Source organism: Neoarius graeffei, chromosome 5, assembly GCF_027579695.1.
Source record: "Neoarius graeffei isolate fNeoGra1 chromosome 5, fNeoGra1.pri, whole genome shotgun sequence".
Taxonomy (NCBI): domain Eukaryota; kingdom Metazoa; phylum Chordata; class Actinopteri; order Siluriformes; family Ariidae; genus Neoarius; species Neoarius graeffei.
This window is the reverse complement of record NC_083573.1, coordinates 113,798,678-113,824,644: the sequence shown is the minus strand read 5'-3', so window position 1 is coordinate 113,824,644 and position 25,967 is coordinate 113,798,678. Positions and strand designations below refer to the sequence as shown.

The 25,967-nt window shown below is 44.0% G+C and overlaps 1 protein-coding gene across 1 annotated transcript in view; it reads left to right on the top strand.

Moving 5' to 3' along the window:
- Positions 1-25,967, top strand: part of LOC132887255 (SH3 and multiple ankyrin repeat domains protein 1) — a 255,490-nt gene that overhangs the window by 145,808 nt on the left and 83,715 nt on the right. Inside the window, exons 15-16 of the mRNA XM_060922792.1 lie at positions 25,322-25,404; positions 25,649-25,773. Of these exons, the coding sequence (XP_060778775.1) occupies positions 25,322-25,404; positions 25,649-25,773 (208 nt within the window). The remainder of the gene's footprint in view (positions 1-25,321; positions 25,405-25,648; positions 25,774-25,967) is intronic.

The window sequence follows — 25,967 nt, the reverse complement described above, 5'->3', positions numbered from 1 at the left end:
CATGGGCTTCTGGGGTGCTCAATGTCTCATAATTCTGGCAGCAGGCAGCTTTTTAGGGAACCCAGGCCAATCTCAATCTCGAAGGAGAGGGACAGGGAGGTCAGAAACCACACCAATGTTTAGCTTCCACTCACCTTGCTCATCTCCAGCCTGGAAGTGGGTGGTGACCACCTCTCATACATCTCCATGCACACAAGTGACCTTAACAGTACCATGGTGTCCTGCAGCCTCAGGCAAGATGGAGGGTTGGATCAGCATGATGCTACTGCTGGAGTTGAGGAGAACTTGCACTGGCTGTCTGCTGGGTGAGTTGATGATGCAGCCAGCAAGCCATGGTTTCCAGGCTGGGGTGGATGAGGGATGTTCAGGTGCATTGGGCATGGCCTCATTGAGTAGTGAGGGAGGGCAAGCCAGTCATGGAGGGTGTCTTTGAAGCTCTGTGTTGGCCCAGAAAGGGGAGTGCAAGGATCTGGCATTGGCTTGGTTGGACTTTGTGGCTTCCTGCTTGCTGATGTCTAGCATAAACAAGGTACACTCAAGCCCTGACCAGCTCAGCAGGCATTTTGTGTGCCCTCATCCCAATAGCCATGCACTCTGTGGGAGTAGATGAGTGTTGCTTGGGCTGCAGCCAGTGTTTGGTGGTCCTCAGCAAAGCATCCATTTGGCTGCAGGGGTTAACCTGGTACACCCAGAGATGAAACTCCACTATAGCCTGGGTAATCCTCTGCCAAGGCCAATGGGAGCCTTCTCTGATCACAGTCTGCACAAACATATAGAGGTAAGCATCTATGTTATCAGCTGGAGTCGGCTTGTGGAGCAGACAAAGAGTCTCTTGGCAGGAATGTGGAAGGCAGCCCAGGAGAGGAGAGGCTCTGGCTCATTGCTGCATCAGCTCCTGAGTGGTGACTTGGAGGCAGTTGATGAGTTTCTGTGTAACCGGCGCTACTGGAGGTTGGATTTCAGGAGATGCTGCAGGAAAAGTTCCATATAGGAGGGTGGGTGGGAGTGTCATGTTCATGCCCAAATTCTCCACCAGGGTTTACTAGTGGCTGCAGTGGGGGACACAGACACACAGCCCAGGTTCTCAGTGGAAAGATAAGCACTCTTTTAGTTAGAAAATAATGGATGGGGAAGTGCAGGGAGTGAGAGTGGCACAGTTGGTGCGGGTGCCAGAGGGCCCGAGGCAGCCTAAAGTGGAGTCACGGGCAGGGGGCTGGCTGCATCTGGGTCTTTCAGTGATCCTCCATAGACAGTGAAAGTGGAGGTGATTGCTGGTGAAAGTGCTGTGATCCTGGTTGTCCTCTTTGTCATTGTCTTCAGTGTCTGCAAAGTTGCCTGATCAGAGAGAGGAGACGAAACTCAGTTGACATACAGTACATGAAAAAAAAACTGTGGGTGGTAAAAGAGAGCAACTGGACTTACTTGAAGATTCTTGAAGACGTTTCACCTCTCATCCGAAAGGCTTCTTCAGTTCTGTCTGACTGGTAGGGAGCATCAGGTATTTATCCTCTCATGGATGAAAAGCTCATCTAAGGTGTCATTGAGTCCTCCTGTTGGTGTGGGTCACTGGGGGCTGGTTGTGAACAGCCTCGAGAGTCGTTAGGATGATCAATGGATTGCCCATTAGGGTGATCAATGGAATGCTGATTCTCTCTGTCCTCCTGTGAGTCACTGAAAACAGCTGGGTTTTGGTGTGCATTCAGTTGTCTGGGAAGTGTGCCAAGGACTGCATTGTAGGTAGCTGATAAATGATGTCTTAGACCCCCACCTCTGTTCAGTGATGGCCGTTCCAGGTTGACAAAAATGGCTTCTTTAACTCCTCACTCATATCAATGATTCTCTCTGGCTAAAATGCGTACGTTGCAATCCTGAAATGAGTGTCCTTTGTTGTTAAGATGAAGATAGACAGCAGAGACCTGAGGAACTGGCTCTCCTGTGTTGAGCCATGCGCCTGTGAAGCGGTTGTTTCGTTTCCCCAATATACGAGTCTGTGCATTCCTCACTGCACTGAATGGCATACACTACGTTGTCCTGTTTGTGTCTGGCTATTCTGTCCTTAGGGTGGACCAGTTTCTGCTTCAGGGTGTTACTAGGTCTGAAATGTACCAGAATGTTGTATTTGTAGAAGATCCTCCTGAGTTTCTCAGATAGACCAGAAATGTAGGGAATGACAATGTTCTTGCCAGGGCTTTGAACTGGTTCAAGGAACGAAAACGAAAACCGGGAACTTTTTCTATTTCACATGGAACAGAAACGAAACCAGAAACTTTATTATTTTTTATGTTCCGGAACAGAAACGCTTATTAAAAATAATGGTAACCGGTTAATACCGGTTTTTATTTCGTTCCTCAAAGTTTCCGTAGCCTACAAATAAAAAAGCCATTGTTCTCCTGCGCAAGTTTCTATGACCCGCTGGGGTTCACTTCCTGTGTGATGTTCGCTGACTGAATGGAGAGAGCGGGAAGGTGGACTACTATCATGTCTCCACGTGATAATAGTTGAGTAAATGCATTACTGAGTGTCTGAGCAAAGAAGAGCCTGAACGATGCAACCTCCCTATTGGCTGTTTGTAAAAATGTATCAATTGTTGCCCTTCCCACGGGAATCATCGCGGAGTCGAGAGACGAGACCTGACGAGTTCGTTCGTTGGTAGCAGAACAAAATGTCTGGACACAAATCGGGTTTTCAGAAAAGGAAAGAAAATAAACGGAGGGTTGAAAATACAAAAAAGGAGGCAGAAAATGCAAAATGAGTTTTAAGGTAGGACAAATGGTTACTTTTTAAGGCAGCCCGCCGTGGCTGCAGGCTTTCAGTTGTGTCATTGAATGGTTACTTTTCTGAGGCAGCCCGCCGTGGCTGCCTGCAGGCTTATTTATTATAGCCCATTTAGTTAAAATAGTTGATATAAAATGTTTATAGTTATAGTTATGTGATGGTTGTCCTGATTTAGACTGGTGTTTTTTTTTTTTTGGGGGGGGGGGGGTTGCGTGATGTTGCACCCGGGTCCAGATTAGGGCAGAACCGGCCCTGGCTACATTTCAGGTGTAGTTTGTTTTATGTATGTATGTACTTGCATAGATGTGTACTTGGTCTTCCAATATGGTGCCTAACAAAATCTTGCGGCGCGGTGATGTCATGCGGTAGCCCTCTATAGGGCCTGACTAGCCTTTGGTAACACACTAAACGAATTATCTTTCATTTTTGGCACTTTTTCTGTTTGTGTAGATGGGAAGACATACTGAGAATCCAAATCGCCAACATTTGAAATAATAATTGTTTTGAATTATTTCTTGTCTTATTTAATGAAGGTTGTAATAGAATTAGCCTACATTTGGCTTAAGCTGGATGAGACAGAGACATAATTTTATAGCCATTTGTTAAACAGCTGACAGGGAACGTAATTAACCGTTCCGGGAACAAAATTTTTTTGTTCTAACCGGTTCGGGAACGTCTATTTAATGGTGGAACCCAAAACCGGAAACATTAAAATTCTGTTTCTGTTCGGAACGAGCCAATAGGAAAAAAATTCTGGTTCAAAGCCCTGGTTCTTGTATTTGTTCCTGTTATCCTCCTTGTCCATTCTGTTTCTTTTTCTGCTCTTGAGGAAAGACCAGTTGGGATACCCACAGTTCTGAAGTGCTTTCTTGGTGTGATTCTGCTCCTTCTCTTTTCCCTCTATCATTGTAGGGATATTCTGAGCCCTGTGTTGCAAGGTCCTAATGACCCCCAATTTGTGTTCCAGTGGGTGGTGAGAGTCGAAGAGTAGGTACTGGTCTGTGTGTGTGGGTTTCCGGTAGACCTCGATGCTAAGGCTTCTGTCTTGTCTAATGTGTACATCACAATCCAAGAAGGCTAGATTGACCACTGGGTCATTTCTCTGTGACTTTTTGTCAACCTGGAACGGCCATCACTGAACAGAGGTGGGGGTCTAAGACATCATTTATCAGCTACCTACAATGCAGTCCTTGGCACACTTCCCAGACAACTTTGACCACTGACGTCCTCCCGAGTGAAGTTGATGTTAATATCCACTGCATTGATGTGCTTAGAGAAGGCTTCCACCTCATGGGTTTTGATTTTAACCCAGGTGTCATCCACATATCTGAACCAGTGGCTGGGAGCAACTCCCGAAAAAGTGGTCAAAGCTTTATGTTCCACTTCCTCCATGTAAAGATTGGCCACAATAGGGGATACCGGTGAGCCCATGGTGCATCCATGCTTCTGTCTGTAGAAACTTTCATTAAACTGAAAATAAGTGGTAGTCAGGCAGAGGTCAAGCAGGGTGTAAATCTGGTCCATGGTGAGGTTCGTTCTATCCAATAAGGTGCTGTCTCGAAGGAGTCGTTTTCTAACAGATTCAACAGCTTCTGTGGTGGGAATGCAGGTGAACAGAGAAATGATGTCATAGGAAACCATGGTTTCATCTGAGTCTAGTTTGAGGTCTGTGACTTTAGTAGCAAAATCTTGGGAGTTTTTGACATGATGTGGCATATTCCCAACGAGAGGAGCCAGGATGGTGGCTAGGTGTTTGGCAATGTTGTAAGTAACAGAGTTTATACTGCTGATGATAGGTCTGAGTGGAGCTCCTTCCTTGTGAATCTTGGGGAGTATATGAGAGGAACGGCTTCCCCAGGGTACAATCTGTAGTACAGAGATCGGTTGATGGCTTGGTCCTTTTCTAGTTGTTGCAGGCAGCTAAGAACTTTCTTTTTGTAACCACTTGTGGGGTCCTGCCTCAAGGTTTCATAGGTGGTAGTGTTGCTGAGGAGACTGGTCATCCTGGAGTGGTAGTCCGCTGTGTTTAGCAACACTGTGCATCTCCCTTTGTCAGCAGGAAGGATGGTGATGTTCCAGTCTCTTTGAAGCAATGTAAGAGCCCTCCTTTCTTGGATGGTGAGGTTGGATGGGGGTGCTTTCGCACTGGACAGAGCAGCTGATATCTTCAGTCTAAGTTGTTCTGCCTCTGTGTTGGTCAGATTGTTGTTTCTGATGGCTGACTCTGTGGCTGTGATGAGGTCTACCACTGGTATCCGCTCTGGTGAAACTGCAAAGTTAAGTCCCTTGGATAGAACGTCTTTCTCTGGTTGGGTGAGTACCCTGTCGGATAAGTTATTCACCCATTTCTATTCTATGTCCAGTTGTGTAGCCTGGTCAGATTTCTTCCTCCAAGTCAGCACTTCTGTCTTGCTGGAGGAGGTGGTTTTAGACAGCAAAGTTTGAAATTTGCGCATCTGTCGTTCCTTGCCTTTGGTATGTTGTGAAATCTGTGCCTTCTCAGCGAACTCAGAGACTCGTTCCAAAATTTCACTGGGAAGAAGTACTGTCAACTCTTCAAACATCAGTTCAGTCTTGTTCTGGAGAGCATCTATGGTGAAATGTACTTGTCTCACTCTCTCGTTGAGAAGCTGCTTCTGGGCTTTCTAGAGGATTATTTCAGCTCTGTGTCCTTTGACCATTGAAAACAGGTGTAGGCTAGTGGGGATAATGTTGGATTGTCGGCATCTCAGGTTGAAACGCAGGTGGTTTCTGTAGTCTGCCAGTTTTCTGGAAGTCCTCTCATACTCCCGCACCAGTCAAAGGGTTCTCATCCCAAAGTGCATGGAAACATGTCTGTGAAGATTCTCAGTCATCCAGGTCATAGTAAACTGTGGGTGGTAAAAGAGAGCAACTGGACTTACTTAAAGATTCTTGAAGACGTTTCACCTCTCATCCAAAAGGCTTCTTCAGTTCTGTCTGACTGGTAGGGAGCATCAGGTATTTAATACCTAAATACCTGATGCTCCCTATCAGTCAGACAGAATTGAAGAAGCCTTTCGGATGAGAGGTGAAACGTCTTCAAGAATCTTCAAGTAAGTCCAGTTGCTCTCTTTTACCACCCACAGTTTACTATGACCTGGATGACTGAGAATCTTCACAGATCCATGAAAAAAACCCTTTGTTTGTTGTGACACCTCTTTAAACTCCCCTGGCTGCTTGAGGAGGGTAGATTGAGGCACCATTCATGTCGCACCAACTGTGTGCAATCATTGGGCCCTGCCCTGTGGCCACACAGCTTTCAGCCATCCAAAACAGTGGTGCTGAAGTGTTGCTATCTTTTCAGCATGACAGAAGCAGTTGAGTGAGGAGTGATGCACTGCTTGGGTGGTGGTTTTCTTGAGCTACTGTCACACTATGAAATATTGCTAAACTGTAGGTCAGGAATATTGCTAAACTGTAGTTATGGGATATTGTTAAACTGTAGTTATGAAATTTTGTAAACCTGTCATTTTGGAATATTGTTAACCTGTAGTTCGAAAATATTGCTAGTCTGTCATTCTGGAATATTGTTAATCTGTTGGTCTGTAATATTGTTAACTTGTAGTTATGGAATATTGTCAACCTGTATTTATGGAATTCTGTTAACATGCAGTTCTGGAACATTGTTGAACTGTATAATGTACAATGCCTTGCAAAAGTATTCATCCCCCTTGGTGTTTGTCCTATTTTGTTGCATTACAAGCTGGAATTAAAATGGATTTTTTGGGAGCGAGCACCATTTGATTTACACAACATGCCTACCACTTTAAAGGTGCACATTGTTTTTTTTATTGTGACACAAACAATAATTAAGATAAAAAAAACAGAAATCTGGAGTGTGCATAAGTATTCACCCCCTTTTGTATGAAACCTCTAAATAAGAGCTGGTCCAACCAATTCACTTCATAAGCCATATAATTAGTTGATTAAGATCCACCTGTTTGCAATCAAAGTGTCACATAATCTGTCACATGATGTCTGTATCAATCAACCTGTTCTGGAAGGACCCTGACTCTGCTACCCTACTAGGCAAGCAACATGAAAACCAAGGAGCACTCCAAACAGGTCAGAGACAAAGTTGTGGAGAAGTATAGATCAGGGTTGGGTCATAAAAAAAATCCCAAACTTTGAATATCCCAGGGAGCACCATTAAATCCCTTAGAGCAAAATGGAAAGAATATGGCACCACTACAAACCTGACAAGAGAAGGCCACCCACCAAAACTCACAGACCGGGCAAGGATGGCATTAATCAGAGATGCAACAAAGGCACCAATAATAATGCTGAGGGAGCTGTAAAGATCCACAGTGGAGATGGGAGTATCTGTCCATAGGGCCTCTTTAAGCCATACAATCCACAGAGTGGGGCTTTATGGAAGAGTGGCCAGAAAAAGGCATTGCTTAAAAAAATCACATTTGGAGTTTGCCCAACAGCATGTGACAGACTCCCCAAACACATGGAAGAAGATTATCTGGTCAAATGAGACAAAAATTGAACATTTTGGCCATCATGGGAAATGCCATGTGTAGTGCAAACCCAACACCCTGAGAACACCATTCCTACAGTGAAGCATGGTGGTGGCAGCATCATGCTGTGGGGGTGTTTTTTATCTGCAGGGACAGGAAAACTGGTCGGGACTGAAGGAAAGTTGGATGGCACTAAATACAGGGCAAGTCTGGAGGAAAACCTGTTTGAGTCGGCCAGAGGTTTGAGACAGGGATGAAGGTTCCCGGTCCAGCAGGACAATGACCCTAAACATACTGCTAAAGCTACACTGGAGTGGTTTACAGGGAAACATTTAAATGTCTTGGAATGGCCTAGTCAAATCCCAGACCTTAATCCAATTGAGAATCTGTGGCATAACTTGAAGATTACTGTCCACCAATGCAACCCATCTAACTTGAAGGAGTTTGAGCAGTTTTGCCTTGAGGAATAGGCAAAAATCCCAGTGGTTAGATATGCTAAGCTAATAGAGACATACCCCAAGAGACTTGCAGCTGTAATTGTAGCAAAAGGTGGCTTTATAAAGTATTGACTTTTGGGGTGGGGGGAATACTTATGCACACTCCAGATTTCTGTTTTTTCATCTTAATTATTGTTTGTGTCACAATAAGAAAAACAATGTGCACCTTTAAAATGGTAGGCATGTTGTGTAAATCAAATGGTGCTAACCCCCCAAAAATCCATTTTAATTCCAGCTTGTAATGCAACAAAACAGGACAAGCCCCAAGGGGGCTGAATAGTTTTGCAAGGCACTGTATATTTGAATTTATCCCAAATGAGCAAGCCAGAGGTGACTGTGGCAAGGAAAACCTCCCTGAGACAACATGAGGAAGAAACCTTTGGAAGAACCAGACTCAAATAGGAACATTGTGTCATTGCTCATACACAGCTGTATGTTATAAAGTCCAATAGTGCTGAGTATGTTGAAAAGATCTTCAATATGAGCATCAGGTTCATGGAAGTATTTCAGCTCAGCTCAGCTTTATTTAATGGCTTGTGATCCTCCATCTTCTTGGAGATTGGGCTGGCAATGATAGGGTCTTGAGCTTATGGTCCTCAATCCACACTTGATTGACCTGGCTATGTGGCATGGAGCATTATCTTGTTGGAAAACTCAATCCTCAGAGTTAGGGATCATTATCAGAGCACAAGGAAGCAAGTTTTCTTCCAGGATAACCTTGTTCATGGCTTGATTCATGTGTCCTTTGCAAACAAAAATCTGCCCCATTCCAGCCTTGCTGAAGCACCCCCAGATTACCACTGGTCCTCCAAAAATTTCACAATGGGTGCGAGATGCTGTGCTTTGTAGGCCTCTCCAGGTCTCTGTGTAACCATTAGACAACAAGATGATGGGAAAAGCTGAAAATTGGACTCATCAGGGAAGATGACTGTGCCAGCGAGGGTGTGGTTGAACATTGGCTGTGACCGGCGAGGAGTCAGATTGAACCAGCAGGTAACATGTGATGAGGTACACCTGTGTCTAATTGCTGGCTGTCTATTAACGTGTGTCTCTGTGTGTCTTTCAGATAGCCAGTACTGAGAGAGAGAGCTGTATCTCCCCATATGTGTCTGGGTATGAACGTCTAAATTACTGAAAAGTGTAGTTAAAATAAAAAGCATACCTTGAATTGCAGCATCTGGCTCCAGTTCCTCACTGCCCACTCTCAAAGTTTTTACACTGGTGCCAAAACCCAAGACATGAGGAATAAATGCTGCCATAGAGACCACACCATTGAAAGCTCCTCCAGACCCTCACTGCTGACCTCCAATGCCAGCAGCAAGAGCTGCTTGCACTGTCCAATGACCAGGTACAGCCCTTCCAGGCCCTGTGCAAGGCCCAGTCGAAGGACTGGCAGGTGATGCAGAGCTTGATCCAGTCAGCGGGTATGCCAGTGGTTGCCCCTGCAGCCAGCATTCCTGTGCTGATTAACATGAGGGCACAGGACAACACAGAAGCCTTCCTCAAGCTGTGTGAGTATGTCACAAAGGTGAGCTTGTGGCCAACCTCACAGTGGGCAGCATGCCTATTGCCGCTCCTGTCAGGGGAAGTGCAGCTCCCAGCTACCAGCATGCTGGAGTATCCAGACCTGAAGTGGTCTATACTACAATGAGTCGGCTGTGGCCTGGAAGAGCACTGCCAGTGGTTCTGTGCACTGGCCTACAGTGAAGTTAGCTACCTGCTTGCATTCGCGCAACAGCTTCGAGATGCCTTCTGACAGTGGTTGTAGGCAGGAGAGTGTGATGTAGAGGACATCATCAACCATGTGACACTGGAGCAGCTCGTCGCCCAACTGCTGAATGAGTCCTCGATATGGATCTAGTGTCACCACATGGCATTGCTGGAAGAGACGGTCCGGCTGGCAGAAGATTACCTGCTGACGTTTCTAGGAGCAGGTGCTCCAGCAGCTTCTCTTCCTCTCTCTCACTCTCTTTCACCTTCTCCTCCTCCCTCCCCCTCTCTCCCTCACTTTCTTTGCCCCTCCCCTACCCCAGCCCTGCAGAAATGGGGGCCAATTCCCCTGAAACCTGCTCCCTGCACTCATGTCTGTCCTCGTGTTTCTCCTGTCCCTTCTCCTTCTGTGTCTGTGCTGCCATTAACCCCCCCTCTCTCTCTCCACAGGTGGACTCATGCCCACCAGAACTGGGAGTGAGCCTGAGCAGGTCTGTTGGCACTGAGGGAAGGTTGGGACTTTCTGGAATCAGCACTTCCATAAGGAGGTGGGGCTGCTGATTCACATTCCTGATGCACCGCAGGCTTCCCTTGATTGAGCAGGAATGTACAGAGACTCTGTGAGTATTCAACAGGGTACACATCAGGCTTTGGTCAATTCTGGTTGTAATCAGACCACCATGCATCAAAGCTTGATTCAATGCAGGGCACTGGGAAATGCACGATTGGTGAAAGTCATGTGTGTGCACGGTGATATTCACAAATATCCACTAATGCCCGTCGTTACTCAATTCTGGGGAGAAAAGCATAGTGTGGAGGCGACAGTTAGTCTGAGCCTCACCCATCCACTTATCCTGGGAACAGATTGGCTAGGGTTTAAAACATTAATAGAACAGTTGGTAATGGGTGGGTCCTGCAGTATTACATCACCGGGGAATCCCACCACAATGTTAGCTGGGGAGGCGGTCCCAGGGCACCCACGTCAGCTCATGTCATGATGACACAGACAGTGGGGAGTGCCCCACCCCTCCTCTCTCTCTGGGAAATCCCTCAGGGGATTTCCCATTGGAACAGATGCGTGACGTGTCTATGAAACATGCTTTTGACCAAGTGAAGGTAATGGACGGCCAACTCCTCCAACCTAACGCTATGCTTTCTTTTCCGTATTTTTGTATTATTAAGCATAAGCTATATCGAGTGATGCAGGACACTCAAACTAAGGAAGAGACAACACAGTTGTTGGTCCTGAAGAGCAATAAGAACTTTTATTCCATGCAGCTCATCATAATCCTATGGCTGGGCATTTGGGTCAGGATAAAACACTAAATTCTCTCATGGCCTGTTTCTTTTGGCCATGGATTCACGCCGATGTCTGCCAGTGGTGTGTGGCTTGTCATGAATGCCAGCTGGTAAATCCAGCAGCCATACCAAAAGTGTCATTGTGCCCATAACCATTAATTGAGATCCCTTTCGAAAGAATTGGCATGGAGCTCATGGGGCCATTTGATTGATCTGCACGTGGGTATCGCTTTGTGTTAGTCATAGTGGATTATTTATAATCATGCTATCTGCCATCACTCAATTGAGAATAGGTTCCCTTTTGAGTCTGGTTCCTCTCAAGGTTTCTTCCTTGTGTCATCTCAGGGAGTTTTTCCTTGCCACCGTTGCCACAGGCTTGCTCATTGGGGATAAATTAAGGATAAAATTAGTGCACATTTAAATTCTTTAATTTTATCTCAATCTGCTTTGTGACAATATCTGTTATTAAAAGCACTATGCAAATAAACTTGACTTGATTATGCAACACAATACCCAGAAGCAGTGCCTCTTTGCAGTATCTCAGCATGCAGTGTTGCAGAAGCACTCTTCCACATTATCTCCTGAGTCAGGATTCCAAAAGAAATCCTGACTGATCAAGGCACTACATTTATGTCATGCACACTACGTGAAATGTATGAATTATTGATGATTAAGTCGATCCGTACTCGTGTTTATCATCCATAAACAAACAGTCTGGTGGAACGATTTAACCAAACACTTAAAAACATGATTTTTAAGTTCTTTTACGGGGACAGTAAAAACTGGGATTGGTGGCTAGACCTTCTGTTGTTTGCAATGAGTGAGATCCTGCAAGCCTCCACCAGGTTTTCCCTGATTGGATTACTGTATGGGCACAAGCCTCATGGTGTCTTAGACATCATTAGAGAAAATTGGGAGGAGGGGCCTTCTTAAAGCAAAAATGAAATTCAGTGCATTCTTGACCTGAAAGCAAAACTCCATGCACTGAGCCACATAACCCAGGAGAATTTGTTACAGGTGCAAGAATGTAAATCCCACTTGTACAACAGAGGGACATGGCTAAGGGAATTTGCACCAGGAGATAAAGTCCTCATTTTACTGCCCAACTCAAGCTCAAAATTACTTGCCAAGGGGCAAAGGCCATTTGAGGTCACATGACAAATTAGGGAAGTTGACTATGAGGTAAAACATCCAGATAGAAATGACACTTGTCAAATTTACCACCTCAATCTCTTAAAACCATGGAGTGAGGAGGTTCCTGTGGCTCTGAACCAGTAGTTCTGGAGAGACTGCAGCTGGGACCAGAGGGAAGTCCAAAAAGTGAGGCCCAATTCACTCTGGGCACTGTGGAGACCACCTCTCACTGTCCCAGAGAGCGCAGGTTATCAGATCACATGTTATCAGGAGGAGTTATGCAAGATGTTCTCACCCCTCCCTGGTCACACTGACTGCATGGAACACCACATGGAGACTCCCCCAGGGGTTGTGATATGCAGCCGCCCATATCGGCTCTCCAAGCACAAGAAAATTGTGGTTTGGGATGAACTCCAGGCCATGTTTGAAATGGGGGTAATTGAGGAGTCACACAGTGACTGGAGCAGCCCAGTGGTCTTGGTTCCCAGACTAATGGGTCAGTCAATGTGATGTCTAAATTTGACACATATCTGATGCCTCGCATTGATGAACTACTTGATTGGTTAGATGCGGCTCACTTTTATTTGACACTGGATTTCACAAAGGGATATTGGCAGATCCCCTTGATTCTTTTATCCCAGAAAAAAGGCTTTTTCCACTCTGTTTTGTTTACACCACTTTGTCACACTTTCTTTTGGGTTGTTTGGGGCCCCGGTGATGTTTCAGCATCTCATGGATTGAATTCTCTGTCCCCACAATGTGTATGCCACAGCCTATATAGATGACACAATAATTTATAACAATCATAATAAATAAATAATCAGTTCAGTTTATATAGCACCTTTCTCACACCCAAGGTCACTTGACAACTAGAGGAAAAAAAAAGAGAGTCCACCAAATATGGTCAGCATGTATTTCCAATGGCATAGCAACCACAGTCCCACCAGGTGCACAAAGATAAATACTAAACCACCTGCACAGCCAACACAACACCACTGGGCAACATCACTCGGAACACTGCACCAAGCATAAAAACACTGCTTCACAGAGCACTGGACAACCCAGATGTTAAAAAGAGCAACAAACTCACTGCAGTCCATAGTGAGGAGCACAGGCATCACCCACAGTGCACCAAGGCCTGAAGGAAACTGACACCAAAACTGGGCTTGGAGCTATGCCACAACTGGCAGACAAAACACTCAAACAAAAAACAAACCTCAAACTACACAAACAAAAAAGAAAAACAAAAAGGGAAAAAAGAAAGAAAAATGAAAAGCTCCAGTGAGAAGCGGAAGCCAAAACATGCACGGCGTACTCTCAACCAGAAACAGAAATGGCTAAAACAGCTAAGCTTTTCTTGTCAGTAAGCCAGTAATGATTGGGAGCTGCATTTACAACATCTCAGAGCTGTCCTGAGCTCACTGAGGCATGATGGTCTCACAGCAAACCCAAAAACATGTGCAATTGGATGAGTGTAAGTATGGTATCTGGGCATCCACTTGGCTCATGAGCAGGTGTGTCCCCAAATTGATAAAACTGCAGCGATTTTGTCCTGCCCAAAATCCAAGACCAAAAAGGGGGTGAGGCAGTTCCTGGGGCTGGCTGGCTAGTATTGGTAGTTCATGCCTAACTATTCAGACATCACCAGTGACTGACCTCACTAAAAAGGGGGCACGAGATCTGGTCCAGTGGATGAAGCCATGAGACTGGGCTTTTGCTCAGGTAAACGCGGTTTTGTGTGGGGAGGGAGGCACTTTTCTCCTGACTTTTCTCTCCCTTTTGTTTTACTGACTGATGTGTCAGACAGAGGGCTGGGAGCCATTTTGTCCCAGGTGGTGGAGGGGGAGGAGTGCCTGGTGCTGTACATCAGCAGCAAGCTCCCATGTGAGAGTCAAAGTACAGCATTGTAGAAAAGGAGTGTCTGGCCATCAAGTGGGTGGTCCTCACCCTCCATTACTACCTGCTTGGACTCCCATTCACCCTCTGTTCCGACCATGCCCCACTTCATTGGCTCCACTGCATGAAGGATGCCAATGCACAGATCACTTGTTGGTATCTGGTCCTTTTAGCCCTTTAAATTTGAGGTGGTCCACAGGCCAGGAGTGGAGATGGTGGTGGCAGACTACCTCTCCCACCAGGGTGGGGAGTCAGCTGCAGGCCAGACAGCTCCATGGCCTGAGTTGGGTGGTGGGGGTATGTGGCAGTGAAGGTGTAGTCAAACATCAGCTGTGAATGGCGAGGAGTCAGGTGGAACCAGCAGGTAACATGTGACGAGGTACACCTGTGTCTAATTATTGGCTATCTATTAATGTGTGTCTCCGTGTGTCTTTCAGAGAGCCAGTGCTGAGAGAGAGAGAGCTGTGTCTCCCCACGTGTGTGTCTGTGTATGAATGTCAAAATCACTGAAAAGTGTAGTTAAAATAAGAAGCACACCTTGAATTGCAGCGGCTGGCTCCAGTTCCTCATTACCCATTCTCAAAGTTGTTACAGTGATCTTGCTCCATTCCTCTACAGTCCAACCCATATAGTCTTTAGCAAACCTCAGCCTGGCTCTTATTTGCTTCTCATTGTTGAAGGGCTTTATTCTAGCTTTGCATGACTTCAACCCCACCCGGAAGAGCCTATTTCAAACTGTCCTTGCTGTGCACTTAACCCCAGCTGGTATTTACCTTTTTTTTTGTAGGTCACTTGATGTTATCCTACAGTTGTTAAATGACTTTCAAAGGAGTTGACGATCATCCCAGTCAATGAAGAGTTGGTTTCGTCCTCTGCCAGTGTGTAACTTTGTTGTCCCCAGTGTCTGCTGTTTGACCTTGTTCTTATGAGCTGCCATCTTTGAAATTTTGAGGACGGAAGCAACCTGATGCTCACTGTATCCCTTTGCCAGTAAAGCCAGGATTGTATCCTTTTTTTCTCACTCAACATTTTTCTTTTTTAATACTTTTGGCATGATGAATAGATATTTTTGTATTCAAATGAAATTTAAGGTACTATGATAACTGTTTTGCCATCCAAACTGCAAGGGTCTGACTGCAAGAGGACAGTGATGACCACAGCAGTGTTTTTTATACTTTTCCGTGTTTAATAAGATTGGGTTCAGGTGATCACCTAATCAGTACCTCATTAATTAAAATGAGGTGTGCTTATGTTGGAATTCCAGCATAAACACCAGAATGAAATGGGTGCCATCCATAGAGATGCTGATTCAGAAAATAATGAAGTGGTCTCAATTTTTTTTCCAGAGCTCTGTGTATAATATATATATATATATATATATATATATATATATATATATATATATACAGTGGTGCTTGAAAGTCTGTGAACCCTTTAGAATTTTCTATTTTTCTGCATAAATATGACCTAAAACATCATCAGATTTTCACACAAGTCCTAAAAGTAGATAAAGAGAACCCAGTTAAACAAATGAGACAAAAATATTATACTTGGCCATTTATTTATTGAGGAAAATGATCCAATATTACATATCTGTGAGTGGTAAAAGTATGTGAACCTTTGCTTTCAGTATCTGGTGTGACCCCCTTGTGCAGCAATAACTGCAACTAAACGTTTGGGGTAACTGTTGATCAATCCTGCATACTGGCTTGAAGGAATTTTAGCCCATTCCTCCATACAGAACAGCTTCAACTCTGGGATGTTGGTGGGTTTCCTCACATGAACTGCTCGCTTCAGGTCCTTCCACAACATTTCAATTGGATTAAGGTCAGGACTTTGACTTGGCCATTCCAAAACATTAACTTTATTCTTCTTTAACCATTCTTTGGTAGAACGGCTTGTGTGCTTAGGGTCATTGTCTTGCTGCATGACCCACCTTCTTTTGAGATTCAGTTCATGGACAGAAGTCCTGACATTTTCCATTCAAATTTGCTGGTATAATTCAGAATTCATTGTTCCATCAATGATGACAAGCCGTCCTGGCCCAGATGCAGCAAAACAGGCCCAAACCATGATACTACCACCACCACCATGTTTCACAGATGGGATAAGGTTCTTATGCTGGAATGCAGTGTTTTCCTTTCTCCAAATATAATGCTTCTCATTTAAACCAAAAAGTTCCATTTTGGTCTCATCCGTCCACAAAACATTTTTCCAATAGCCTTCTGGCTTGTCCGCATGATTTTTAGCAAACTGCAGATGAGCAGCAATGTTCTTTTTGGAGACCAGTGGCTTTCTCCTTGCAACCCTGCAATGCACACCATTGTTGTTCAGTGTTCTCCTGATGATGGACTCATGAAAATTAACATTAGCCAATGTGATAGAGGCCTTCAGTTGCTTAGAAGTTACCCTGGGGTCCTTTATGACCTCACCAACTATTACATGCCTTGCTCTTGGAGTGATCTTTGTTGGTCGACCACTCCTGGGGAGGGTAACAATGGTCTTGAATTTCCTCCATTTTACACAGTCTGTCTGACTGTGGATTGGTGGAGTCCAAACTCTTTAGAGATGTTTTTATAACCTTTCCCAGCCTGATGAGCATCAACAATGCTTTTTCTGAGGTCCTCAGAAACCTCCTTTGTTCGTGCCATGATACACTTCCACAAACATGTGTTGTGAAGCTCAGACTTTGATAGATCCCTATTCTTTAAATAAAACAGGTGCCCACTCACACTTGATTGTCATCCCATTGATTGAAAACACCTGACTCTAATTTCACCTTCGAATGAACTGCTCATCCTAGAAGTTCACATACTTTTGCCACTCACAGATATGTAATATTGGATCATTTTCTTCAATAATAAATAAATGACCAAGTATAATATTTTTGTCTCATTTGTTTAACTGGGTTCTCTTTATCTACTTTTAGGACTTGTGTCAACATCTGATGATGTTTTAGGCCATATTTATGCAGAAATATAGAAAATTCTAAAGGGTTCACAAACTTTCAAACACCAGTGTAGAGTCAGGTGTTTTCAATCAATGGGATGACAATCAGGTGTGAGTGGGCATCCTGTTTTATTTAAAGAACAGGGCTCTATCATATTCTGATCTTCACAACATATGTTTGTCGAAGTGTCTCATGGCACGAACAAAGATTTCCGAGGACCTCAGAAAAAGTGTTGTTGATGCTCATCAGGCTGGAAAAGGTTACAAAACCATCTCTAAAGAGTTTGGACTCCACCAATCCACAGCCAGACAGATTGTGTACAAATGGAAGAAATTCAAGACCATTGTTACCCTCACCAGGAGTGGTTGACCAACAAAGATCACTCCAAAAGCAAGGCATGTAATAGTTGGCGAGGTCACAAAGGACTCCAGGGTAACTTCTAAGTATCTGAAGGCCTCTATCACATTGGCTAATGTTAATTTTCATGAGTTCACCATCAGGAGAACACTGAACAACAATGGTGTGCATTGCAGGGTTGCAAGGAGAAAGCCACTGCTCTCCAAAAAGAACATTGGTACTCATGGTTTTACTTGTGTGGCACTGTGGAAAATGGTTGCCTCTCCAGTAGCTCTGTAGTTTTTAGCTCTTTAAATCTCTTTTTTCCACCATTTTACTTTTCTTCTTACAAAGACATAGTGTGTTTTTCTTCATATCACATGGATATTTTTAACTTTAACACACAACCAGGAGCCAGTTTTCTCACTTATTTGAGAGATGAGCTGCTGGCCCTGAAAACAATGGGACAAGCCAGGATCTGACACCCCATCCCGGCGGAGCTGAGGAGGAGACCCAGGGGCTGCAAAGCCGGGGCTAAGCTAAAAGCTAGGCTAACGAACAACCGGCAGTGCTGCAAACCATGCATTCCCTCTATTATCATGGGGAATGTGAACTCGCTGCCGAACAAGGTCAATGAGCTATCCACACTGAACAACCAGCGGATTTACTGTGAGATCAGCTTGTTTATCTTTACGGAGACATGGCTAACACACCTCATACCAGATGTTAACGTGGACCTGTGGGGATTCACTGCTGTGAGAGCCAACAGAGACACTAAAGCATGCAGGAAAGGCAAAGGTAGGGCACTCATAACCTATGTAAACAACCGCTGGTGTAACCCGGGACATATCTCCATAAAGACCGTCTTATTTTGCCCAGACTTGGAGCTGCTAGCTGTTAGCCTGTGGCCATATTATCTGCCGAGGGAGTTCAGTCACATGATCACCATCTGTGTTTACATCCCTCTGAGGGCAGACACAGCCGCTGCATGTGAGAGGATTCACTCTGTTACAGCAAGGCTGCAGACACAGCACCCTGAGGCATTTATGATCATTTCTGGGGACTTTAATCATGCTAATTTGGACTCTACTTTGGCTGCTTTTTACCAGGTTGTGGATTGTCCAACAAGGAACAACAGGACAATTGATTTGCTGTATGCTAATGTTAGGGATTCATGCAGAGTCACACCCCTCCCCTCACTAGGGAAGTCTGACCACAACCTGGTTCTTCTACAGCTGAAATACACCCCCCTGGTTCAAAGGCAGCCTGCAACAACTAGCTCCATCAGGAGGTGGTCCCCTGAAATGGAAGATGCCCTCAGAGACTGCCATGACACCACAGACTGGGATGTGCTGCTTAGCCCACACTGTGAGGACATAGAGGGGCTGACACACTGTCTGACAGATTATGGCAGCTTCTGTGCAGACGTAGTCTCCCCCGCTAAGACTGTATGGTGTTACCCTCATAACAAGCCATGGGTAACACAGGAAGTCAAAGCTGTCCTCAACAGGAAGAAGGCCGCCTTCAGGAGCAGGGACAGGGAGGCGATGAAAGCAGCACAGCAGGAGGTGAAATGGTGTGTGAGGGAAGCTAAGGACAGCTACAAGAGAAAGGTGGAGCAGAAGCTGAAGAACAGCATGAGGGAGGTCTGGGAAGTTGTGAAAACTATCACAGGCCACAACACAAAGACCAGAGTCATTGAGGGGACAGTGGAGAGGGCGAATGAGTTGAATGACTTCTTCAACCAGTTCAACCAGCCCATGTCTCCCCCCACCCTCCCCCTCACTGCAGCCATCTCTCCTTCTTCCCTCAACATACCTCCCCCAGTCATCACAGCAGCCCTCTCCTCCCCCTCCTCCCCCACCTCAACACAGACTCCGCCATGCATCACTGCAGACCAGGTCAGAGGTCAACTGAGGAAGGTTCACCCCAGGAAAGCAGCAGGCCCGGACAAGGTGTGTCCCCAACTACTGAAGACCTGCGCTGCTGAACTGGGTGAACCACTCCAATGCATCTTCAACCTCAGCCTGCAGCTGGGGAGAGTGCCCACCCTCTGGAAGACATCATGCATCGTTCCAGTTCCCAAGAAGGACCGGCCCAGTGAGCTGAACAACTTCCGACCGGTGGCACTCACTTCAAATCTGATAAAGACGTTTGAGTGGCTCTTCCTCAGCCTCCTCAGACCCCAGGTGCAACATGCCCAGGACTGTCTGCAGTTTGTGTACCAGGCAGGTGTTGGTGTGGAAGACGCCATCCTCTACCTGCTACACTGAGCTCACTTGCAGCACAGTGAGGATCCTCTTCTTGGACTTCTCGAGTGCCTTCACCACCATCCAGCCCCTTATGCTTCAGGACAAACTGAACAGGATGTGAGTGGACCCCTGCCTGGTCACCTGGATCTCCAGCTACCTCACCAACAGGCCGCAGTACATCAGGCTGAAGGACATCATGTCTGACACTGTGATTAGCAGCACTGGAGCACCCCAGAGCACAGTGCTGGCCCCTCTTCTCTTCACCCTGTACACCACGGACTTCTGCTACAACTCGGAGCTGTGTCACATTCAGAAGTTTACCGATGACACAGCCATTGTGGGGTGTATCAGGGACGACAGAGAGGAGGAGTATAGGAACCTGGTGAGGGACTTTGCCATTTGGTGCAACAGGTACCATCTGCAGCTCAACACCTTGAAGACCAAGGAGCTGGTCATTGACTTTGGGAAGTCCAGACCAAGGTCACAACCAGTTCTGATCGAGGGAGTCGAGGTGGAGGCTGTGGATTCCTACAAGTATCTCAGGCTGTGGCTGGACAGCAAACTGGACTGGACTTGCAACACCAACCACTTGTACAGGATGGGACAGAGCAGGCTATACGTCCTGAGGAGGCTGTGGTCCTTTAACATCTGCAGGAAACTCCTGTGGATGTTCTATCAGTCCGTGGTCACCAGTGTCCTGTTTTACACCGTGGTGTGCTGGGGGTGCAGCACATCCAAGAAGGACACATCCAGGCTGGACAAACTGATCAGGCGGGCCAGCTCTGTGGTAGGCATGAAGCTGGACTCTCTGGTGATGGTGGCAGAGAAGAGGACTATGGACAAACTACTGAACATCATGGACGATGCCAGTCACCCTCTGCACACTGTCATCAGCAAACAAAGGAGCCTGTTCAGTGACAGAATGCTCCTTCCCAAGTGCAGGATGAACAGACTTAAAAACTCCTTTGTTCCTCATGCCATTAGATTGTACAACTCCTCTCTGGGGGGGAGGGGTAACAGGAGGACAGATGATGGGAAGGAGCAGTAGCCTAGCCTGACAAAAAGCAACACTGGACAATGTGCAATATAAATGTGCAATATAATGTGCAGTACCTCTCCTGCTGGACTTTTTTTTCTCCCCATATCTTATTCTTTTTTATATTTGTATAATTATGTAAATACTTAATTTAATTTATCTAGAAGTTTTCTCTTTTTTCTATTCTCTGTTTATCCTGTAATGATGCTGCTGGAATTTTAATTTCCCTGAGGGAACCTGCCCAAAAGGATCAATAAAGTTCTATCTAATCTAATCTAATCTAATCTAATCTAATCTAATCTAATCTAATCTAATCTAATCTAATCTAATCTAATCTAATCTAATCTAATCTAATCTAATCTAATCTAATCTAATCTAATCTAATCTAATCTAATCTAATCTGCAGTTTGCTAAAGATCATGTGGACAAGCCAGAAGGCTATTGGAAAAATATTTTGTGGACTGATGAAAATAGAACTTTTTGGTTTAAATGAGAAGCGTTATGTTTAGAGAAAGGAAAACACTGCATTCCAGCATAAGAACCTTATCCCATCTGTGAAACATGGTGGTGGTAGTATCATGGTTTGGGCCTGTTTTGCTGCATCTGGGCCAGGACGGCTTGCCATCATTGATGGAACAATGAATTCTGAATTATACCAGCGAATTCTAAAGGAAAATGTCAGGTCATCTGTCCATGAACTGAATCTCAAGAGGAGGTGGGTCATGCAGCAAGACAACGGCCCTAAGCACACAAGTCATTCTACCAAAGAATGGTTAAAGAAGAATAAAGTTAATGTTTAGGAATGGCCAAGTCAAAGTCCTGACCTTAATCCAATGGAAATGTTGTGGAAGGACCTGAAGTGAGCAGTTCATGTGAGGAAACCCACCAACATCCCAGAGTTGAAGCTGTTCTGTACGGAGGAACGGGCTAAAATTCCTCCAAGCCGGTGTGCAGGACTGATCAACAGTTACCGCAAACGTTTAGTTGCAGTTATTGCTGCACAAGGGGGTCACACCAGATACTGAAAGCAAAGGCTCACATACTTTTGCCACTCACAGATATGTAATATTGGATCATTTTCCTCAAGAAATAAATGACCAAGTATAATATTTTTGTCTCATTTGTTTAACTGGGTTCTCTTTATCTACTTTTAGGACTTGTGTGAAAATCTGATGATGTTTTAGGTCATATTTATGCAGAAAAATAGAAAATTCTAAAGGGTTCACAAACTTTCAAGCACTACTGTGTGTGTGTGTGTGTGTGTGTGTGTGTGTGTACCTTCATACATATATACATACTGTACATACAGTACACACACCCTGATATAAACATTTGACCTTTTATTTTATTTTTTAAATTTTTTACCATTTCAGAATCAAAACAGGGAGTCAATAAGCAGACTCAGAATTGGAATCAGGATCAATAAAATTTAAACGATACCCAATCCTAGTCCTTCCTGTATAGTATATGTTTATTAGTAAGTTATATGTAAGGAGTTACTCTTACCATACCAACATTTCCCATAACGGCATGGCCTCAAATCTTTTATTTCTCTTATACCACAGCAATTTGCCAGTGATTAAGATTTTTTTTTAATTCAAGAACAGAATGTCATACTTGTTATCTGTATTTGGGTACATTTAATGTTCATGAAACAAGTTAGTTTCAGTTCTCACTTTCAGCAACTATGAACAGTTGTTCCTTCAATAGCCTCTCATCTTGCTCTCTTTTAAAAAAAACATGCAGCTTATGTTACTGAGAAACTGCAAAGCAAATTCATTGAATTTTCATCAAATGTTTAATTCTTTATTAAATGCTCTATAAAATTGCATTGAATTTGAACTACCACCGGCAAAATGGAAAAGATGTGATCGCTGACGCATTTCTGAATGACTGATTTATAGAATTCATGTTTTCTCTTTGTTTTTTACATTTTATATCACATGGAGTAATACTAAATTCTACTTCACATTAGCTTGCCAGGAACTGTTAATACAATTTAATGCAACCCTGATTCCAAAAAAAATGGGATGCTGTGTAAAATGAAAATCAAAAAAAGAATGCAATTATTTGCAAATCCTTTTCAATCTATATTCAATTGAATACAATTGAAAGACAAGGTATTTAATGTTCAAATTGATTAAAAAATGTAAATATACACTCATTCTAAATTTGATGCCTGCAACATGTTTAAAAATAAAAAAGGATCGGGGCTTGTTTACCAATGTATTACATCATCTTTCTTTTCCTTTTAACAACACTCAGTAAATGTTTGGAAACTGAGTACATTATTTTTTGAAGTTCAGAAAGTGAAATTCTTTCCCATTCTTGCTTGATATATGACTTTGTTTGCTCAACAGTCCAGGGTCTACTTTGTTGTATTTTGCACTTCATAATGTGCCACACATTTTCAGTGGGTGGCAGGCAGGCAAGTTTAGCACCCGCGTTCTTTTACTACAAAACCACGTTGTTGTAACATGTGCAGAATGTGGCTTGACATTGACTTGCTTGAATAAGCCTGTATGCACCTTTCAGCATTAATGAAGCCTTCACAGATGTGTAAGTTACTCCTGCTTTGGGCACTAATTTACCCCCACACCTTCACAGATTCTGGCTTTTGAACTCTGTGCTGGTAACAATCTGGATGGTCCTTTTCATCTTCATCCCAGAGGACACAACGTCCTTGATTTCCAAAAAAATGTGAAAAGTGGACTCATCAGACCACAGCACACTTTTCCACTTTGTGTCAGTCCATCTCTAATGAGTTCAGGCCCAGAGAATTCGCCAGCATTTCTGGATGTTGTTGATATTTGGCTTTCACGTTGCATGGTAAATGCAGCAATGACTTGTCTTTAACTATAACAATTTTCAGAAGTGTTCCCAAGCCCATGTGATAACGTCCTTTATATCATCATGTTGGTTTTTAAGGCAGTGTCCCCTGAGGGGTTGAAGGCCACAGCCGTTCGGTGTTGGTTTTCAGCCCTGCCCCTTACACGTAGAGATTTCTATGGATTTTCTGAATCTTTCGGTGATATTATGGATTGTCAGTGGTAGAATCTGTAAACTCCTTGCAACAGTACATTGAGAAATGTTGTTTTTAAACTGTTGGACTATTTACTCACACAGTTTTTCACAAAGTGCTGAACCTCACCCCATCCTTGCTTGTGAATGACTGAGCCTTTCCAATTAACAATTAACTTGTTTACCTGTAGGAAGTTCCAAACAGGTGGTTTTTTGATCATTCCAAAACTTTTGCTGCCCTGTCCCGACTTTTTTGGTACGTGTTGCAGGAATCACATTGAGAATGAGAGTATTTTTACAAAAAACAATAAAGTTTATCAGTTTGAACATTAAATATTTTGTCTTTGTATTGTATATAATTGAATATCGGTCAAAAAAAGGATTTGCAAATCATTGCATTCTGTTTTTAATTTATGATTTACACAGTGTCTCAACTTTTTGGAATTGGTCTTGCAAGATAAGAAATCATGTATAGTAATAAGTGTGTGTGCTTTTTGTAATGTCTATCTTCAGTTTTACTCATGCTTTAAGTTTTATGAATGAAACTAGACAATTTCTTAAATTCAGTATTAAATCCCCAGGCTTCTAGCTGGCTTGTAAATGTTTGGTACACAAATCAATCAAAAGTCTAATCCTGTTTCATAAAAATATTTCCCATCATGTTGGCTTAAATTACTGTGATCACTTTAGTACATTTGTGCACATGGATCCTCACAGCCCTTCTGAGTCAGTCCATAATAACAAAACAAGTTGTTTCTATGGAAAATGTAAAGGTGGGGTAATTGGGGAGGAGATGGGCATGCTAGGAACATCCACACAACTGAAATTAGACTCTAATTACACTTAACACCGAACACACACCGAGCTTCCCCTGAGGTTTAGAGAACTTCTCCTCTACAATAGCACAGAAATGACTGGCACATGTGGAACCATCTCATGAACACATGTTTATAATGTGTAGAACTGAAAACTGACCTGAGCTCCAGTAGTGTGAGGTGAAAGGTCATTGGACATTTGATACAGGCAGCAGCCAATGATGGAGCCAGGAGCTTACAGAGCTCTTTTTGAGCAGTGTCCATCTTCATCCACATTGTGCTTTTTGTCAGGTTTGTGGAGCTGTGAGCTATAACCATAAGGGATGAGTGCTAAGTCAATTGTTTTTAGTTTTTTCAATAAAATAGAGGATATTAAATTAACAAAAAACAGTATCATTGTTTTATAAACTCAGCAAACCAAAACAATGAATTAAAATTGTGATAAATTCTCCTACATCCCGTACACACATTACAAATTCATAACCTTGATTTACAATCTCATAGCTTCATTAAATTGTGTACAGGTAACCTTCAGAGCCCTGTATAAAAAAAAATAAATAAAATAAACGTAAAATAACAGTCTGTGCTGGATCAAGTGCTATTCTCTGTGCTGCAATGAGTGTGGAAGCCTTTTGGTTAAATTCAACCAGTGATTATTGTGGTCATTTCCAGCTTGTTGTCTAGTCAAGTCAAGTTTATTTGTATAGTGCTTTTAACATCAGACATTGTTGCAAAGCAGCTTTACAGAAAATTAAAGAATTTAAACGTGCTCATTTTATCCCTAATTTTAGTTGAACACGTGATCTTTACAAAATGATGGGAAATGAACCATGAATCAGATCCAGCTGTGACTCAGAGATCCCTGATGGCTAATTCCTGGTTTATAGATCTCTTATAGATATGGAACTATACAGGATTCAGGATTCATCTCAGCCTCACTCTGTGCTCTTACTGAAGGAATTCTGCTCTGTGTGTTTCCCAGTTCAAACACCAGATCTAATGATTTCTCTCTGGTCCTCTCTCTTTCTCTCTCTCTGTCTCTCTCTCTCTCTCTCTCTCTCTCTCTCTCTCTCTCTCTCTCACTACCTCTCTCTCTCTGTTTCACTATCTCAGTGATTATATTATAAAGGAGAAGTCTGTTCTTCTGCAGAAGAAAGAGAATGAAGGCTTTGGCTTTGTGCTTCGAGGAGCGAAAGGTGACGTTCTCTCTCTCTCTCTCTCTCTCTCTCTCTCTCTCTCTCTCCCTCTTTCTCACCTGCCACCTTACCATTCTCTCTGACTCTCTCTCTCTCTCTCTCTCTCCCCTGCCTCCCCCTCTCTGACTCACTCTGTCTGTCGGTCTGTCTGTCTGTCTGTCTGTATGTCTGTCACACTCTCTCCTGTCCCGCACCCCTCTCTCTGAGACTCTCTCTCTATCTCTTTCTCTCTCTGTCTCTACAGCTCAGACTCCTATTGAGGAGTTCACTCCCACTCCAGCATTTCCTGCTCTTCAGTATCTGGAGTCAGTGGATGAGGGAGGTGTGGCCTGGAGGGCAGGACTAAGGATGGGTGACTTCCTCATTGAGGTTGTGTGTGTGTGTGTGTGCGTGTGTGTGTGTGTGTGTGTGTGTGTGTGTGTGTGTACAGTTTCATATAATTTCACAGTCATAGTCATTAAGAGAGGCAGTTGTTGCTGCTGCACTCAATTCATTACACACACACACACACACACACACACACACACACACACACACACACACACACAAAACCACGTTCAAAG